Source organism: Trachemys scripta, chromosome 3, assembly GCF_013100865.1.
Source record: "Trachemys scripta elegans isolate TJP31775 chromosome 3, CAS_Tse_1.0, whole genome shotgun sequence".
In the NCBI taxonomy this organism is placed as follows: Eukaryota; Metazoa; Chordata; order Testudines; family Emydidae; genus Trachemys; species Trachemys scripta.
In genome coordinates this window covers 159256012-159277067 of record NC_048300.1, presented here as the reverse complement: position 1 = coordinate 159277067, position 21056 = coordinate 159256012, and the positions used below count along the sequence as shown (strand labels likewise).

General features: G+C 41.1%; 1 protein-coding gene across 1 annotated transcript in view; it reads left to right on the top strand.

Moving 5' to 3' along the window:
- Positions 1-2871: 2871 nt before the first annotated feature.
- The window catches only part of LOC117875513 (protein scribble homolog), a 43268-nt gene continuing 25083 nt past the window's right edge, over positions 2872-21056 (top strand). Inside the window, exons 1-5 of the mRNA XM_034766896.1 lie at positions 2872-2952; positions 12276-12482; positions 15277-15528; positions 18383-18472; positions 19168-19245. Coding sequence (XP_034622787.1) covers positions 2872-2952; positions 12276-12482; positions 15277-15528; positions 18383-18472; positions 19168-19245 — 708 coding nt within the window. The remainder of the gene's footprint in view (positions 2953-12275; positions 12483-15276; positions 15529-18382; positions 18473-19167; positions 19246-21056) is intronic.

Below are 21056 nucleotides of genomic sequence, written 5' to 3'. Positions count from 1 at the left end.
AGGAGGTCATCTAGTCCAATCCCCTGCTCAAAGCAGGACCAACCCCAATTAAATCATCCCAGCCAGGGCTTTGTCAAGCCCGGCCTTAAAAACCTCCAAGGATGGAGATTCCACCACCTCCCTAGGTAACCTATTCCAGTGCTTCACCACCCTCCTAGTGAAATAGTGAATTAGGCTTTCCTAATATCCAACCTAGACCTCCCCCACTGCCACGAGACCATTGCTTCTTGTTCTGTCATCTGCTGCCACTGAGAACAGGGTAGCTCCACCCTCTTTGGAACCCTGCTTCAGGTAGTTGAAGGCTGTTATCAAATCCCCCCTCACTCTTCTGCAGACTCAATAAGCCCAGTTCCCGCAGCCTCTCCTCAAAAGACATGTTCCCCAGCCCCCTAATCATTTTTGTTGCCCTCCACTGGACTCTCTCCATTTTGTCCACTTCCTTTCTGCGGGGGGAGGTGGCGGCGCAAAACTGGATATGATACTCCAGATGTCACCTCACCAGTGCCGAATAGAAGGGAATAATCACTTCCCTCAATCTACTGGCAATGCTCCTACTAATGCAGCTCAATATGCCATTAGTCTTCTTGACAACAAAGGCACACTGACTCATATTCAGCTTCTCGTCCACTGTAATCCCCAGGTCCTTTTCTGCAGAACTGCTGCTTAGCCAGTCGGTCCCCAGCCTGTAGCGATGCATGGGATTCTTTCGTCCTAAGTGCAGGACTCTGCACTAGTCCTTGTTTAACCTCATCAGATTTCTTTTGGCCCAATCCTCCAATTTGTCTAGGACACTCTGGACCCTATCCCTACCCTCCAACGTATCTACCTCTCTCCCCAGCTTAGTGACATCCGCACACTTGCAGAGGGTGCAATCCATCCCATCATCCAGATCATTAATGAAGTTGATCAAAACTGGCCCCAGGACCAACCTCTGGGGCACTTCCCTTGATACCGGCTGCCAACTAGACACTGAGCCATTGATCAATACCCATTGAGCCCGACTATCTAGCCAGCTTTCTATCCACCTTATAATCCATTCATCTAATCCATACCTTTTTAACTTGCTGGCAAGACTACTGTGGGAGACCGTATCAAAAGCTAAAGTCAAGGTATATCATGTCCACTGCTTTCCCCATATCCACAGAGCCAGTTATCTCACTGTAGAAGGCAATCAAGTTGGTCAGGCATGACTTGCCTTTAGTGAATCCATGTTGACCATTCCTGATCACCTTCCTCTCCTCCAAGTGCTTCAAAATGGGTTCCTTGAGGACTTGCTCCATGATTTTTCCAGGGATTGAGGTGAGGCTGTAGTTCCCCAGATTCTCCTTCTCTTTTTTTTTTTAAAGATGGGCACTACATAGTCTCTATTATTTGCCTTTTTCCAATTGTCCAGGAGCTCCCCTGATTGCCATGAGTTTTCAAAGGTAATGGCCAATGGCTCTGCAATCACATCAGCCAACTCCCTCAGCACCCTCAGCTGCACTGCATCTGGCCCTATGGACTTGTACATGTCCAGCTTTTCTAAATAGTACTTAACCTGTTCTTTCACCACTGAGGGCTGCTCATCTCCTTCCCATATTGTGCTGCCTCGGTCTTGTCTGTGAAGACAGAGGCAAAAAAGGCATTGAGAACTTCAGCTTTTCCCACATCATCTGTCACTAAGTTGCCTCCCCCATTCAGTAAAGGGTCCCACACTTTCCCTGGCCACCTTCTTGTTGCTAACGTATCTATAGAAACCCTTCTTGTTACCCTTCACATCCCTTGCTAGCTGCAACTCCAATTGTACTTTGGCCTTCCTGATTACAACCCTGCATGCTCGAGCAACATTTTTATACTCCTTCCTAGTCAAATGTCCAAGTTTCCACTTCTTGTAAACTTCCTTTTTGTGTTTAAGCTCACCGAAGATTTCTCTGTTAAGCCAAGCTGGTCGCCTGTCATATTTGCTATTCTTTCTGCACATCGGGATGGTTTGTTCCTGCACCCTCAGTAAGGCTTCTTTAAAATACAGTCAGATTTCCTGGACTCCTTTTCCCTCATATTAGCCTCCCAGGGGATCCTGCCCCTCAGTTCCCTTAGGGAATCAAAGTCTGCTTTTCTGAAGTCCAGGGTCCGTATTCTGCTGCTCTCCTTTCTTCCTTTTGTCAGGATTCTGAACACGACTATCTCATGGTCACTGCTGCCCAGGTTGCCACCCACTTCTACTTCCCCAACCAATTTGTTCCTGCTTGTGAGCAGCAAGTCAAGAGGATCACAGACCCTTGTTGGTTCCTCCAGCACTTGCACCAGGAAGTTGTCCCCAACACTCTCCAAAAACTTCCTGGATTGTCTGTGCACTGCTGTATTGCTCTCCAAGCAGATGTCACTAGGGTAAAAGAAAACAGGCTGGAAGTTGGGTCTTGCACAAAACTCCTTCAAAGATTCAGGCTCATGCCAAACCCCCTTCCGTCTACACACACATCTGTCTGACTCAGGCCAATAAGTTGGCATAACCCAGGTCCTAGGACCTGGGGATGAGTCCAAGCCAGGTTCTACTGGACTCTCATTCGTTTTGCAGTATGAATGCAGTTTGGGTCAGTCTCCCCAAACTCATGTCTTGAGAGGCCACCATTGTTATCCCATGGGCCACTGTTCCTTTCCTTTCCCAAGAATAGCCAATCAACTCCTAGGAAACAGAAGCAACCTCAGTGATTCAAGTACACCTGCTTGGTGCTTAACCCTTTCATTTTATTCTGACCACTGAGCTACAAACAGAATGAACCATCTCCTGCATTAGCTATCGCCACAAACAAGAAGTCCTTTGCCAAGCACGCTGCTACCTGGGCATGGGACCACAGTCAGGTTCTGATAAATCTCTGGTATGAGGCAAGCAAGATGTTCAACGTCAGTAAGCATACCAAAAATGACCATGTGTACCGAGAAATAGTGGATAAACTGGCAGCATTGGGGACCAGCGTAAGTGGATCAAGAACGGCTATTAGAAAGCCAGGGATGAGAACTGCACCTCTAGCTTTATCCATTATTTTAATAAAGATATCTAAGGTTTTACTTTGCCCTCTGTGTAAGTCTCTTTGTCATCCATCCCAAAACATTGAACTTCACCAGTGTGGGTTCTGTGTAGCCTAATTCTGGAGGAAGAACCTTATCACAGTCAGATCAATTGGCCATTAAGTCAAACATTATTAACCTTAAAAAAGGTCAGGCAACATGTGTAAGCTTTTGATGCCATGTTCTGTAAGTGGAATACTGTGGATGTACATGTTCAGTTAAGGCTACTCTTTCCTACAACATGAGAATACAACAGCTGTTATTTGGATCTGTCCTTTATTAGGCTCCTCACCACAGTATTGAACAGTCATGGGAAGTGTTCTCTACTAGTAAAGCAGAAGACTAGGAATCTGCACTCTCCTGTTCTGTTCCCATTTCTACCATTAACTTGTTTTGTCCCTAAGGGCAAAGCATTGAACTTCTGTGCCTCCATTCTTCCATCTCAAAAAGGGGGGTATTAATGCTTACCAGAGTTGAGTGAATCATTTTAAACTAATTATTTATTCAACCAACTTCACCTCTTGCTGCTCACAGATTCTCTGTATGCGGGGCAATTGCTGAATTTTTGAATGAAAAATTCAAGCTGATATACAGATATCTTTAGGATAAACACCACCTTTATGCTGTATAACTGCATCCACAATAGGAGATTTTCAGTTCATCTATTCGTTTACTTAAATAGGTGCAAAAATGGAGTCAATAAGCTCTAAGGTACTGGTAGAATTGGTGTGGCTCTCACCTTGATCAGAACTGAAGGTTGTTCTGATGCTGGGAGCTGAGCCATGGAGTAGGGAGCAATACACTGTTGGTGTTTGCCATCTTCTGGATGAGATGCCAACCTGGAAGTCCTGATCATCTGTGGTGATTAGTGATCCTGTGGCCATTTTGGGGGGGAGAAGGGGGGTTGTAACTGTAGGAGCATTAACCCTGTGAGCCTAACCAAAATTCCATTTTGAGTGATTACATTCTGCCCACCTCCCAGAAACTTCAGTATCTGTCGGAAATAGCTGTTCTTGAGAATGTTGGTGGATTTAGTAATGTTGGTGTGTGGGCTGTTCAGATTCAGTGATTTGTACACTTTTTAAAAATATCTGTTTGATTGTAAAGCATTTTGAAATTTTTCTTGCTTTAAAAGAGCTACAGTATATAAATGTACAATCCTTTTTGGTTAGTAGAATGCTACATGCACTGTATACATAAAATGGCAAGGGAGTCTACTCTAGGAAAACACCTTGCAAAATTAAAACCCATACCATATTTTCACAATTTTAAAATATTTTAAAATATAAATAAACTTTTTTTTAAAAAGGAAACAAGCAGGTTGGAATGTGAAATTTGGGTTTTATGAGCTAGGTTATGGATAACAAAATGTGCTTCATTCCGCATGTACTACACATCTGAAAATTCTGCCATGTTAACATTCCTGCAAGTCAAAATACAGTGTAATCAGCCTACTGCTATGAAGATTTTCTCTTTTAAAATGTAAATGAGTCGATCAGCCATTCATCTCTTTTGAATAATCGATTGGGATTTTGTTGTTGGTTTGCACAGATGATTTATAGCATATGTGGCACTTGCAAACCTTTTTGCTTGTGGAAAACTCATTCCTATAGAGGATTTATTAGAGAGATTTTTTTTAATATCTGCATTTTATTTGTGCCTTGTGAGGATAGCTTGTCCCCTTAACACACAAGGGTGTGACAAAAATACTGTTCCATATGGATTGCTAAGGTTAAGATTTTGACAGTTATTTTAGTAAAAGTCAAGGATAGGTCATGGGCAATAAATAAAAATTCATAAAAGCCAATGACCTGTCTGTGACTTTTACTAAAAATGGGGTGGGGAGGTGATGGGGGATGACTGAAGCCCGAGTGGGGAGGGATGAAATCCATGGGGGAGGACAGCACCCGCTACCCACAGTGGCTCGGAGCTCCGGGGCTGGTAGCTGGGAGTTCCAGGTCCCACACCCGATGCCCACAGCAGCTCGGCGCTCTGGGGCCCCCCCACCGCCCGCAGCAGCTGAGGCAAAAAATGTCATGGAAATCTCTTGAAGTCACGGAATCTGTGACTTCTGTGACCCCAGTGACATCTTATCCTTAGGGATTGCATATGAAGACAGCACAGGGTAGGAGGCAGACATTAAAAGCCTCTGCAGGGGCAAGGAGGATCACCTAACCTGTTTCTTGTTCATTAAGTAGAAAAGCAGTTTTGTAAGTCAATGTGGTGTGCACATGCTGATGAAGGGCATGCAACTGAAACTGTATTTATGTGCATCATAATGAAATAAACTATGATGGATATGAGAAAAATATTTGTTTCAATAATTTATTTTAAATTTCCTGAACAGAACTGTATTCCATAAGCAAAATATCTTTGCTATTTAAAAAAAAAAATCTTTAAAAAGTTCTGAATACAAAATTAGGAACCAGGGAATCCAATCCTACTCTTGGATTATTTCAAAAATTTCAAAGATTATTGTCTAAAGTGAAGCACTTAAATCCATATTTGACATTAGGCACATTAGGTTTGCCATTTAACCTTGGTGTGCCTCAGTTTCTTCCATTTGTAAAATAGGGATGTGAATACTTACCTGCGTGTCATAAAGTTAGTTATTTGTAAAAATGCTTGGCTGGAGAAAACTGCTGTATTAGTGCTAGTATTGTACCAGCAGGTGGCTCTGTCTCAGAGAGAGACATATATTCTATATTCGTTCAATAAATGGGGGCTGCTGAAAGATTCAAGCGCTGACGAATATTCAGTTATGATACAATACCATCAAGAGACGTGTACCACTCATCTTTTCTTGATGAAGTGTCATTAGTATAACTAAGAACTGACAGCACTGTGTACTCTGGTTGTGTGCTTGGCTTTGTACAATATGTGGAGAAAGACCTGGTTCTGTGCTCCCAGGAGCTTGCAGTCTTTGGGTTTTGAGCCTGCAAGATGCTGAACACTCCCTGTTCTCCATGCAGAACCCTCCATTCCTACTGTAGTCAGGTTCATGACCTACATCTCTGCATTTTTTTTATTATTATTTTTTGCATTGAAAACTTTTATGGAAGAGGAGTGATTTTTAAAAAGCGATTAAGAATTACGTTTGCCTTCACATCAGCAGACCGGCACAAATTTCATTGGCTATGTTTTTCTTTGTGGCTTGGTAGATGTGCTCTTTGCAAAGCATTCTGGTTATATATAGTGAAGGAACATTGCACATTCCTAATAGAATGGTGAGCTCTTCTTGTCTGGAATTACTTGTGTATCTCTACCTTATCGATCCTAAATGTGAGTAGATAGATAATAGATGCTTAAGGTGGAATTAAATTATTTATGCATATTTTGCACATGCAGAAGATCCCCGGTGATGAAAAAGCTTATGGATGTGAAAAAGATCCTGGATTGTTAATGTGCTCTTACCCCCAATTCCCTTATTTATCACCTATTTAAGGCCTGAGCATAAAGTCCAACCTCAAAAACGAATGCTATGAAACTTATTCTATCAAAGAAGAAAATACCAATAGGGAATGCAGACTACCCTGCAGTTGCATCCTCCAGGCTTATCTTCCCTTCCAAGTTAAAGATTGAAATTTAAACTGTATCGAGGACAACCTACTCACTCTCCATATGTGTATAAGCAGCACCACCAGCAGTGAGGGATACTATGAAATGAAGCTTTCTTTTTGTGACTGACTGAGACCTATCCACATTCAGTCATAATATTCTCTGTCTACATCTTTCAACTTGCACTCATTTGGGAAAGTGGACTTTTTCTGGTTCTACTGGAAAAGTGTTTGCAACATTGTGTGTGTTTAAGGAGCTGTCATTCAGCTTTTAAATGGGGTCAGAGACACTACCCCTGTGTTTATTTTTACTATCAACACTGTCCGCTTGCTTTCTAATGGTCTCAGATGCAAAAGCAGACAGAGGTCCAATCCCTATGTCCTAGCACCCTAAATGTTGGGGAAGTTCAAATCTGTAATTAAACTGTGGCTGAGTCCCATCTCTAATGTTTTTAAAAATAATTTCTCTATAACCTCCTCTACTAGTGGTACCCTATCTGCAGCTCTAGAACTTCATGGTGGCTCTGTCATGTAATCCATTTGTCTAATCAGAGTTCTGATCTTCCTACCTAATCTCAAAAAGAATGAGCAGAGTGGTGATCACAGGAGCATTCCCCATGCTGTCTGGCATCCAAGGAGAGTGATGAACAAATGCAACAGAGAATCCTTTCTCCTACCTACCAAGCTGTCAGGAATGGGAGCCGCTAATGCAAACATGATTGTGGCTCTTTCAAACTCCATTCATTGGTGAACTGGCTCTATAGCTCTGCAAAGCAGAATACTCTGACCTTACATGATTTAGGGCTCTAGAGGTGATCCCGGCAATTACAGGCCGGTAAGTCTAACGTCGGTACCGGGCAAATTAGTTGAAACAATAGTAAAGAATACAATTGTCAGACACATAGAAAAACATAAATTGTTGGGCAAAAGTCAATATGGTTTCTGTAAAGGGAAATCGTGTCTTACTAATCTATTAGAGTTCTTTGAAGGGTCAACAAACATGTGGACAAGGGGGATCCAGTGGACATAGTGTACTTAGATTTCCAGAAAGCCTTTGACAAGGTCCCCCACCAAAGGCTCTTATGTAAATTAAGTTGTCATGGGATAAAAGGGAAGGTGCTTTCATGGATTGAGAACTGGTTAAAAGTCAGGGAACAAAGGGTAGGAATAAATGATAAATTCTCAGAATGGAGAGGGGGTAACTAGTGGTGTTCCCCGAGGGTCAGTCCTAGGACCAATCCTATTCAACTTATTCATAAATGATCTGGAGAAAGGGGTAAAAAGTGAGAAGGCAAAGTTTGCAGATGATACTAAACTGCTCTAAATAGTTAAGACCAAAACAGACTGTGAAGAACTTCAAAAAGATCTCACAAAACTAAGTGATTGGGCAACAAAATGGCAAATTTAATGTGGATAAATGTAAAGGAAAGCACATTGGAAAAAATAACCCCAACTATACATACAATATGATTGGGGGCTAATTTAGCTACAACAAATCAGGAAAAAGATCTTGGAGTCATCGTGGATAGTTCTCTGAAGACGTCCACACAGTGTGCAGAAGCAGTCAAAAAAGCAAACAGGATGTTAGGAATCATTAAAAAGGAGATAGAGAATAAGACGGAGAATATATTATTGCCCTTATATAAATCAATGGTACGCCCACATCTTGAATACTGCATACAGATGTGGTCTCCTCATCTCAAAAAAGATATACTGGCACTAGAAAAGGTTCAGAGAGGGGCAACTAAAATGATTAGGGGTTTGGAATGGGTCCCATACGAGGAGAGATTAAAGAGGCTAGGATTTTTCAGCTTGGAAAAGAAGAGACTAAGGGGGAATATGATAGAGGTATATAAAATCATGAGTGATGTGGAGAAAGTAGATAAGGAAAAGTTATTTACTTATTCCCATAATACAAGAACTAGTGGCCACCAAATGAAATTAATGGGCAGTAGGTTTAAAACAAATAAAAGGAAGTTCTTCTTCACACAGCGCACAGTCAACTTGTGGAACTCCTTGCCTAAGGAAGTTGTGAAGGCTAGGACTATAACAGAGTTTAAAAGAGAACTGGATAAATTCATGGTGTTTAAGTCCATTAATGGCTATTAGCCAGGATGGGTAAGGAATGGTGTCCCTAGCCTCTGTTTGTCAGAGGGTGGAGATGGATGGCAGGAGAGAGATCACTTGATCATTACCTGTTAGGTTCACTCCCTCTTGGGCACCTGGCATTGGCCACTGTCGGTAGACAGGATACTGGGCTAGATGGACCTTTGGTCTGACCCAGTATAGCCGTTCTTATGTTCTTTTCTTAGAATATCCAGAAATCCTCACTGTTTTACTAGTAAAGGGTCGGAGTGTGGAAGTTTCTAAACATAAAATTATTTTGAGTGTACCCTTTAACAGCTAATTTCTTTTAGCGGCAAAGTGACCATTCTGGAGTATAGTAATGGAAAATGTATGTTTAATTTTTATTATAGTATGAGCTATTAGAAAAGTCTGTGAAAGAGTTCTGTAATCTTGTCATACACCTTGCACTGAACTACTGTTGTAGTCTCTTCTACTATAATAAGAAACAACAAGCAGACAAAATCCCAAGAGGACTACAAACATATTGCATGATCTTCCAGCATGGTAATCCTTGTCTTCCTATGTTCCCTCCCTAGGCCTTTTATTGTCGTCATCAGTTGCTTTATTATGTATAATACAGATTGTAATATCTGTTGTGCTGACACCAGTAATTTGTGTATGTGCAAAGACTCATGTACTAATGATGCTGCATTAAAAAACAAAAAAGCAATATGAAGAAAACCATTTGTTAAACCAACATCCGGTTAAACAGCGTGAGTGCAATCATTTGTTGATGGAATGTTCTTGATGTAGCCTTTCCTGAAGTTTCCCTTGTCTAGAACTGTCCTCCATCTCTTTGCCTCATTGGCGTGTATGTATGTGTGTGCGTCTTCAAGTTGGCAGGACCTGACAAAATTCACATGAGGATACTTTCAGAACTTGTGGAGGATGGGAGAGATCCCAGAGGCCTGGAAAAGTGCAAATATATTACCTATCTATAAAGGGAATAAGGACAACCCAGGGAATTACAGACCAGTCAGCTTAATTTCAGTACCCAGAAAGATAATGGCGCAAATAATCAAACAAGCAGTTTGTAGATAACAAGATAAGTAACAGTCAACATGGATTTGTCAAGAATAAATCACGTCAAACCAACCTAATATCCTTTTTTGACAGGTTAACAAGCTTTGTGGATGGGGGAAGAAATAGATGTGCTATATCTCGACTTTAGTAAGGCTTTTGATACTGTCTCTCATGATCTTCTCATAAGCAAATTAGGGAAATATAGCCTAGAGGAACCTAGTGTATGGTGGATACACAACTGGTTGAAAAACCGTACTCAGAGAGCAGTTATCAATGGTTCACAGTCAAGCTTGAAGGCCATGTCAAGTGGGATTCTGCATTTATCTGTCCTGGGTCCAGTTTTATTGAGTATCTTCATAAATGATTTAGATAATGGCATAGAGAGTACACTTATAAAGTGTGTGGACAATACCAAGCTGGGAGGGGTTGCAAGCACTTTGGAAGATGTGATTAGAATTCCAGTTTTGGGCACCACTCTTTGGGAAAGATGTGGACAAATTGGAGAAGGTCCAAAGGAGAGCAACGAAAATGATTAAAGGTATAGAAAACATGACCTATGAGGAAAAATTGAAAAAAATTGTGTTGGTTTTTTTTTTTCAGTCTGGAGAAGAGAAGACAGGGGTGGGAAGGTGGGAGAGGGGAGGGGGACATAAGTCTTCAAGTATGTAGAAGGTTGTTATAAAGAGGACAGTGATAAATTGTTCTCCTGGACCACTGAGGACAGGACAAAAAGTAATAGGAGATTTAGGTTAGCCATTAGAAAAAAACTTCCTAATTGTAAGGGTAGTTAAGTTCTGGAACAACTTACCTAGGGTGGCTGTGGAATCTCTGTCATTGGAGATTTTTGAGAACAGGTTAGACATACACCTGTCAGGGATGGTCTAGATAATACTTCGTTCTGTCTCAGTGCAGGAGACTGGTCTAGATAACCTATCAAGGTCCTTTCCAGGCCTACATTTCTATGATTCTATGTGAGGCGTCTAGCCTGTGTGCCTCAGTTTCTCCATCTGTAAAATGGGAATAATACCTACCAATTATAGAAATGTTTTTAGCCTTTAAAATGCTTTTGAGATCCTCAGATGGAAGCTGTTGTAGAAGTGCAATGTAAAAGAACTGATGCTTTCCAAACACTAACCTCCCAAGCTGCTGCCTCATTTCCAGGGTCAATACTGTAGCTTTAAGGAGTTTGTTCAAAGAGAACATATGTACATTTGATGATGTGTGACCACTACCACTCATCTTTACATGCAGCTTTTCTAGGGTCTACACATAGCGTAACTGCAAAGCTGTCTGAAATGTGTACATTGGCATGGATGACTATTTTTGTATAGCTTTAATGAGAGGCCCAGATGTTGTGAAAATTGGACTAAATTACCACAAAGTAAATTATAATAGCATGCTATGTGGCTCTCAAAGTTCCCCCTTTCCTTTTGCTCCTTGGCTTTTTCACAGTGCTTTAGATATCTGATCTTTTTTTTTAAAAAAATACTAATGTAATGTCTTCTTATCTTTTGTTGGCAATGCTTTTAAAATAAAACACTTTATTCCCAGGGCAGTGAAAGCGAACACGTAACTATCACTGGGATTCTAAATCAAGAGATGGGGAGAAACAGTGGGTGAAGCTCCAGCTGCTCTATTATACCATTTGTTTTAACAGAGCAGTATAAAAGCCACTACATAGTGCTATCACAGACAATATTGCAAATTGTGTTTATCTGCGGCCTGGTCTACACTAGCCGGAGGGGATCGATCTAAGTTACACAACTTCAGCTATGTGAATAACGTAGCTGAAGTCGATATACTTAGATCTACTTACAATGGTGTCTTCACTGCGGTAAGTCGACAGCTGACGCTCTTCCGTCGAATCCGCCTGCATCTCTCGCCCTGGTGGAGTACCGGAGTCGATGGGAGAGCGCTCAGCGGTTGATTTATCGCATCTAGATTAGACACGATAAATCGACTCCTGCTGGATTGATTGCTGCTCATCGATCCAGCGGGTAATGTAGACAAGCCCTGAGTGTGTGAGCAGTGAGCTCCTCCTTTAAGATGCTGAATGTGGGCTCGATTCAATTCGGGCTGATTTCAACAGACTTCAGATCAATGCCACCATTAAAGCCTGTTTACTCCTTAGGGGTATGTCTATGCTGCAATTGAAAGTATGAGTTGTAGCTCAGGTATGTGTGTTCACGCTAGCTCTAACCGAGCTAGCACAGATAAAAACAGCATGTAGATGGGCTTCATCTTTTAGTGTAGTGAGATTAAAAGTAGTGTGTTAGCTAGATTAAAGCTAATGCAAATCATACCTTGCAGTTTAGGCAAACCTGAAGTGTATCTGTTGGACCAAAGGCACTTTCCTAGGTGCAGTGCTCACCTCCATGTAAGCCAACAAAGAATTATGTGATGTTGAAACACTCGACCATACTTGCCAGGCCATCTCCTTGCTAGGTAGATATTGATTGTTATACAGTCACATTTTTAAAATCTATTCATTGCCTTTTGTCTTGTTTTATTCTTCTTCACCAGGACTCTGTTAAGTGGCTTCCCAAGTCTCCTAAACTCTACAGCGGCCATAACTGGAGCTCGCAGAGCTCTCGCTGGGCCTCATTAAAGGGAAGAGAAAGTTTTCATGATGGCAATGTGTATAAATTCAGCTCAGGCAATGAAAAATGGAAGGAAGGGAGAATCAGTCCTGAGCAAGAAGCAGAGGAATTGGAGGATCCTGATGAGGATGTGAGTAGCTTCCTTTACAATCTCAAAGACACAATCTAGTAGATTAAAAATCTATTCAACCCATTCAATTTTGAATTCACCGAACATCTGGATCCTCCTGGTTAGAAAGGAGCTATAGTTTCCTGAACTGACCTGGTCGCTGTTCTAATCCATAGTTTCAATGTTCCTGTTTGTGTTTTGTGGTGGAGGAGATGGAATCACTTTCAGTCCTTTATTTATTTTGATTGAAATACATTTAAGCAGATGCCTCTCCCAGATTCTAGGAGACTTAACAGTTGTCTAAAACAAAACCACTTGGGACAGAGCCCCAAACCCACACTTAATAAATAAATAAATAAATCTGGCCAGCAATGGAAAATAGAAATATCCCCTGTTTCCCTAGAAATCCCTAACCTTCCATATCGACATCCCTCCCCAAGCTCTAGTGAAGTGGGCTATTCAGCATACCTTGATGATCAGTGGATTCGGACTATTGGGGAATAAGGAGGAGAATAGAGAGTGGATTCCAGAGACAAAGGGCCTCATGTTAATTAGTTATATCTATACAAATGCGAGTGTTTAGAAGTTATAGAAGTCTGAATGTTTTGAACTGAGTGGTTATTTGGATAACATTGGCTTCAGTACAGTCCTTACAGAGATCAGAATATAAACCCTTGATCAGTGCTGTCTAAAAGCTAGGTTGGGACTTGGTGTACTCACTCATGTAAGAGCTCCCCTTATGTCCCACATGGTGCTCAAGCTACTCCTACTCCTGAAGCATGTAGACAGAGCCTTGGTTCTTCCTCCCCTTAAATCACTGACCAGCAGAGCTGAGCTGGCCTGAGGTGGTTGTAATTTGCTTGTGGTACAAGCCAGCAGCAAATTTATACCCCTTGGATCACGGGGGAGAAAGTAGTGAGGAAATTGTTCCTCAGAGCCAGAGTCCGTTACCTGTTCTGCCCCAAGCTGGTGCAGCTACTCAGTACCCCATGCATAGGGTTTGTCGCAAAGCCACAATCTAGCCTTAAAAATCAATGGCCTGATAAGGACCAGGAGTTTTACTCTAGGAAGGTTGGCAGGATAAGGCCTATTGTCTTGCTTTGTATTAAACACTGCAACTTTAGAAAGAGAGGCTGAAATCCTGGCCAGTTGTTGATGCATGTTTGTATGTTAAATAATTTTATTTCCAACTAGGGCTGTCAATTAAATGCAGTTAACTCAAGTGATTAACGAAAAACATATTATCTAGGTTAAAAAAAGAGTTGCAATTAATCACAGTTTTAAACACACAGTTAATAATAGAATACCAATTTAAATTTATTATAAATGTTTTGGATGTTTTTCTACATTTTCAAATATGTTGATTTCAATTACAACACAGAATGCAAAGTATATAGTGCTCACTTTATATAATTTTTTACTACAAATATGTGCACTGTAAAAAAGATAAAAAAGAAATAGGATTTTTCAATTCACCTCATACAAGTACTGTCATGCAACCTCTTTATCGTGAAAGTGCAATTTACCAATTTTTAGAATTTTTTTTTTTTACGTAACAGTGCTCAAAAACAAAACAACATAAAACAAAACATCAGTTCTACTTCTTGTTCAGCCAATCCCTAAGGCAAACAAGTTTATTTACATTTACGGAGATAATTCTGCCCGCTTCTTATTTACAATGTCACCTGAAAGTGAGAACGGGCGTTCTCATGGCACTGCTGTAGCTGGTGTTGCAAGGTATTTACGTACCAGATATGCTAAACATTCATATGCCCCTTCATGCTTCAACTTGTAGCTTCCACTTGTTTTATCTTTTAATCGTTTGACAGCCCTACTTCCAACTAAAGGAGTAAAGGATAAAGTTGTCAAAAGATTTGATCCAAACCTTTAGCGGCCAAGTTAGAAAGAAAAACACAGTCATATACAAATATGGAAACCCTGTACCCGCAGAGCCAATTTAGAAGAGAGGGGCTGAGATTTGTTTAGCCAGCTTGCTAACTCCTCTCTAATAAAAATAGCATCAAGAAAAACAAAATTGCATATGTGAAGACTGGAAAACCTACTGTGTTTTTTGAAACCAGAGCTGTCTGAAGGAACTGCCCAGCCTGAATGAATTATTGGGGGTGTTTTATGGGGATGGTTTATACATACGTTCTGCTTCTTGGAGCCTGAGCTAAAAGCATGGGTTGGATCACCACCTTCTCATGGATCCTGGGGTTACTGCATGGATCTCTGGGGATCCACAGGAGACATAAGGTCATCTGCAAGGAGGACCTATGCCTCTGAACCATGTATGTGCCTCCATTTCCCCATTCACACTTCCTGGCAGCATGGCTCCAATGTAGTTGTTGTACCAGAGATTCCAGCCGGCCCCTGCCTCCCTTAATGGAGGATTCCCACTGCAGAGGAGGTTCTGCATATTAGGTAATCCAGTCCCAAGCTGCATTACCTTATCTCCATAGGTTCAGAGAAGGCGGAGGCCTCAACCCTACTAAGGAGAGGCCACCCACTGTCCACCTTCACCCTTACCTAGTCCCCTACCGTTACTTGTGAATCCCAAACCTGCCTCACATGCTCCACAGGGCACTGAGAATTGAGAGGTGGTGCTACAGAGCAGCTGCATGGAGGATCCCCTCTGCACATGAATTTTGGGGGCACAGTTAGGTCTAGTGTCTTCAGTGGAGTTACCCCGATCTACACTCATGTGATAGAGAAAAACACTAATTTACTGAATATAATGTCCAGACTCCTAAACAGTAATTAGGCATTTACATTTCTGTTGTTCTGTCTTTTTCTCTCTTTCTCTAACAAACAGGAGCCGATATCCAAATTTTCTGGCAGTCTTTTTGATACTGATGACAACATTAAAGATCAAAGAAACCCTAGAGGAGCTCTTCAGGAAAAGCACAAGGCAGCAGTGAAAGTGAAGCCTTTTCCAGAGGCTAACAACAGGCCGCAGGCTCCGGCCTCCACAGCAGGCAGCTTTCCAGCAGAGAGCAACAGGTTTCCAGAGGAAACGAAAGAGCAAGTTCCAAGAGCTGCAGAGGTGACACAGCCACCATTAAAGGTAATGCAGCATCTCCCTGAAGAGCCTTTCACTCCTGGCCAGTTCTGTGACTCTTGGTTTATCTGAGAAACTTTGAATTTAAAGGAGACGGTTTTTAAGTGTGATACATAAAGACAAGAAGTATCCTCATCTGACTTACAATATAGTCGTATAGTGCTCTCCGGGATCCATTCCTGTTCCCATTGGCTTTAGTGGGAACAGGGGTTGGCCCATATTCTTAGTTATTTGCAGCCAAACTTTTGAAAAGAAGCCCTTGTTTTTGGGTACCTAAATTTTTGAATGCCCAGCTTCAGACACTTTGGGATGATTTCTCAGAAGGGCTGAACACTCACAAGTCCAAGTGAATTCCATGGGAGTTGTGGATGCACCACATCTATGGAGATCCATCCCAAGGTGTGTCTAGTTGGGCACCCAAAACCAGTGATTACTTGTGGATATTTGGGCCTTAGTGACTCACAATTAAAGACACAGCCTTACAGACCCTTATCTGTTTGTACAGACCTTGCTTACTTGAATATCTCTTTGCAGTTGGTGGGAATGTTCAGATGAGCATGGACTACTGTTATGAGTGGGAATTGCAAAACCGGGCCTTGGATTTACGGAAAAAACTTGTGTGTGTGTGTGTGTGTGTGTGTGTGAAGTGTGGGGAAGGGGAGACTAGATCATGGTTTGACCATAGCCCTGGGCATGACGGGCCTAGGTGCACCTCCCCTGGAGCAGCACAGAAAAGGTACTGCATGTCTCAGGGGCTTGCTCTAGAACAGTGGTTCCCAAACTTTTCGGCATCACTCCCCCATCTTAATTTTTGAGAAACCCTTCTGCCCCCCCCCACCTCTCCTTTACCATCATCCAACCCCCCCGATCCTAGTCCCCTGACCACCTCCTCCTAGGACCCCCCCAGTCCTTGTCCCCTGACTGCCCCCTCCTGGGACCCCATCCCCTATCCAACCCCCCTGGTCCCTGACTGCCCCGACCCCTATCCACACTCTCACCCCCCGACAGGCCCCCTGGGACTCCAATGCCTATCCAACCCCCCCCGCTCCCTGTCTCCTGACCACCCCCTCCCCAGGACCTTTGCCCCATCCAACCACTCCCTGTCCCCTGTCTGCCCCCTGGGACCTCCTGCCCCTTATCCAACCCGCCCTCCCCCCGGTCCTAGGTCAAGTTAGGGCCAATAGCAGCTACTCGGTGCACGCTTACGGCACTGGGGTCTGGGGAGGCTGCACAGGAATGTAAGGGACAGTTTTACTCCCCTACGTGGATGCACAGGCCAGGCTATAGTCTAGCCTGACAAGATCAATGAAGCATTGTGGAAAATGATGGTCTTGTGAAACTTGGTGCATGTGACTAACTTTACTCTCATGAATGGTCCTATTGAATTCAGTGGGACGACTCAGGCTGAGCATAAATAGTGGTTGGACTCCATGATAAATGGGGCATAATCTAAGTGTTGTAGGTTTTTTAATCAGTATAATAAGGCATTCTCTTGCACATTTAAAAATAATTAGTTACAAATCAACACACCATGTTAGAACTGTAATCTTAATTAAATACACTGTCTGAGTGGTTTAAAATCCCAGCTGTATTGAAAAGTCCTGAATGTAAAATTTTAACAAATCCATGTTCTGATCGCTTTAGAGGCGTGAGCTAAAGTAGCAAAAGTAAGAGCATCTCAGCTACACACAAGAGTGATTGATGAAACCCGATTTATCTTCCAGCTCAATTTCAATTTTAAATGGTTTTCCTTAACTCTAATGCAGTGACTATTAGGTATGTTTGCAAGCTATTTCTGCTTTTCAATATCAATGAAATTATTTATTAAAATCGTCAAATAGAACTTGCAAAAGTAATTGTTAATTTAAGTTGCCACTGTGACCTAAACTAATTCCATTGGGCCTGTGTTGTAGGGACTGGAGATGCAGAATATAGTACAAAGGTGTCGCCCAGATGTACTGAAATTTCTAGGCATGTGAGAGTGCAATAAGAATACAGTGGTAGCTTTAACTCTGAATTCTCTTGCTTTTTTTAAAACCAAAAGGCCTTTACCATTTAATGAGCTAGTAGTCTGAAAAATGTTGATTTAAAAAAAAATAAAGTGAATATTACATTACAGTAGCACTAAAAAGCGCAGTCTAATTCTAATTTAATGCTAATCAACTGTAATTACCTGGTCCAGAAAAAAAATGCATATGGGATGGGAACTTGTGTGAAATTTCAACCCGAAGTGAGTATAAAAACTTTTCCAAAAAAGAGGTTTACAATTAACTGTGACACATGCATAGAAATAGTGTTGTTGCCAATAAATCATTGATTTATGTGAAAGAAAGAATTTTATCACCCCCTCCCTCGCCCCCCGTTCTCTGAAATGGATACCTGATGATCAGAATACAATAGCACTAGCTATTTCACATGGGATGAAATCCTCTCCTCATTGAAGTCAATGTGAGTTTTGCCATAGCTTTCAATAGGGCTAGGATTTCATCCATTCAGTAGTACCTGACTCCATAATTAGTCCTCTTAAAAGCAATGGGACTAACCACTAATATGCTGCTCAGTATATAAGGGTGACAAAATCAGGCCCATGATGAGAAAATGTAAGCTTCCAAAATTCTCTCTTTAAAACCTAGATGTGGAAATACTGTGTTTCTTTGTGCTTCTGGGAAAGGTAAAGGCTATACTTCTATGTGGTAGTATGTGCGAAGAGGATATTACTGCAGCATAAACACCATTTTTCTTTGTGTTGAATTAGATAGATTGTTTACAGAATGGGAACTACAGTATTGTTGCCTGTGTAATGTATGGGGTGCTGTTTCATTCATCGGGCCACTTGTTATTAACTATAATTCTCTTGCAGATAACCATTACTGTGTGCAGTCAAATGGGGAGTCTTGGTATTAGCATTGCTGGTGGAAAGGGCTCATCTCCATATAAAGAAAATGATGAGGTGCATTTCATTACTCCAACATTTACCAAGTAATCATTCAGAAAGAGATGGAAAAAAGCAATTTTTGGAAGCTAGCCGATTTAGCTGTCTTCTTTCTGAAGTCATCTTCAGTGTAATGCTGTAATCTTAGTAATACAGTTGACAAGGGGAACAAAAGGGTATTCTTAGATTTGTCCCCAAGATAGATGTTGAAGTTGGTGGTAGCTTTTTAACTGTGACGCCTCCTTGAGGAATGATCTTTGCAAGGAAGCATCACGTGAACGATTAGTTCCTGAAGAAGGCCTCACAGCTGAAATTCCATTGGTTATTTTCCACCTGAATTCAAGGAAACTCCATTTGCAGCCCACACACTAATGCAGCTTCCATCCCACTTGTTTGTTCACACTAACCCCTTTTTGAACTAGTACTTGTCTTTTCTCAGTTTATCATTCAAATCCTTATTCTCAAATATGTCCCTCAAGGCACTGGGTAAACTGTTAATGACTTTTATTTATTGCTGTTTGTATCAGTCAGCGACGTATCAGTCAGTTAACATTTTCTGTTAATGTGTTAATTAAGACATTTATCTTATATTCATTTATAGGCAGCTGAGCAATAGGCTTTGAAAATCAATTTGCTGCGCATGTACTTTTTAACATCCAAGAACAATGGGATAAACTCTGTTGGATCTGAAATTTTGTGTTTGATGTTACCAGGCAATCTTAATTGCACGGGTGGCCAAAGATGGCCCAGCGGAGTTGACTGGGGTACAAGGAGGAGACAAAGTGCTGGAGGTAGAAAGCTTTATTTGTTAACGGAGTGCTATATTTTCTTATGTGAGCGCTAGAATTCTGTCCTCCTCCCCCACTGGGTCATATAAACATATGCTTAAGCTGATTTTCTATGCACCTGAATCAAAATCCTTAATCTGAATATCCCAGATTTTGGAATTTTGGATCCAGAGTTGGACTTTGCAGCCATTGGAACCATTTTTAGTTTTAATATGCAAATTATTCATAAAATGACATCCTTGACTTCTGATCTTATTCCCATTATTTACCATATATTTTTCAGATCTTATACTTTCTAAGTGTTTAACAAAATATCCTGATCTTTAATGGCTAATTCATAAAAAAAAAATGCCCTTATTATGAACCTGAAAATTCAGTGCCTTTATTAGTTCAATGACTAATTCTGAGAAGGTTTCTTATTTACCTCAGTTAGATTTATTAGTCCAGATTCACCAAAGCTTGGTACAGGAAGTACAACCTACACTTCCTTATGCCTTCAAGAGGATGCTCACACTGGGGAGGTCAGCCCATAATTACTCCACTGATACAGGCTTCAAATGAGATGTGCTAAATAATAAGTGTGTATGTCTGGTTGCTTTACCTTTGGGACCTTTTCTCCACCAGTGCCACCTGTTCTTTTGAATCTTGTAGGTCCCTCAAGTGTCCCCCAGTGAGGCGATAGCAGATGTTTTGTGCCAGGATTTTCCTCTGAACAGCCTTTGCCAGGGCTGTCCTGGGATAAATCTGACCCAGTGGTGCTACTATTCCCAGCTATAGTTTTCAAACTAGTAACCTTTTATTATTGTTGCTAGCACTCTATTATTATTATTATTTTTCCTAGAGTTAATACTATTTATTCTGACATGTTTCTTGTTGAATCAAGATAGATACACAATATATATTGTTGGCTGCATTGGGGATATAATGCATGATCTACAAAGTCTACTTTTATAGAAAAGTCCTGGAGAATATATAGGGATAAAAAAGTAAGGATGTATAGAAATTAAACAGGATTCTACAGAAATTACTACAAGAAATTATAGAATGTAACAGAATGATATCCTTTCTCTTGAATGTTTAAAACTACCCTACAGAATTTAATAGAGGATTATATTCCTGTGGTTGAATTCTACAGGTTGGCTGAAAAATTCTTTGGAAAGGTTGTAATTCTCTGTTAAATGTTATAGGACTTTTCCATGAGGGTGAATACAAACTTTTTCTTTGAATAAAGGACTATTATTATTTGAAAACAGTTGGATTTTGGCAAACTGAAAATTTGAAAGCAACATTGTTATCAGTATGTATTTCACATCAGAAGATTATCTGCAAAATAAATCCACTTTTCTAGTTATGATTGGCCCTACTGTGCCCTCAATTTTGAAGTAGAATTCCTGATTGAAATAAGTAAACAGTTCTGCTTAAAAATCAATGGTGCAGTGTGGCCTCATGCAGTAATAATCTCTGAGAACCCACAGAGTTACTCAACATGTGTTAGCTATTAAATATTGTTCAGTTGGTGAGCATGTAAAATCAAGAACCAAAAAGGGAAGACATTCCTTCTCAAATATGACAGGTTTCAGAGTAGCAACCGGGTTAGTCTGTATCCGCAAAAAGAAGAACAGGAGTACTTGTGGCACCTTAGAGACTAACAAATTTATTTAGAGCATAAGCTTTCGTGGACTACAGCCCACTTCTTCGGATGCATATAGAATGGAACATATATTGAGGAGATATATATACACACATACAGAGAGCATAAACAGGTGGGAGTTGTCTTACCAACTCTGAGAGGCCAATTAATTAAGAGAAAAAAA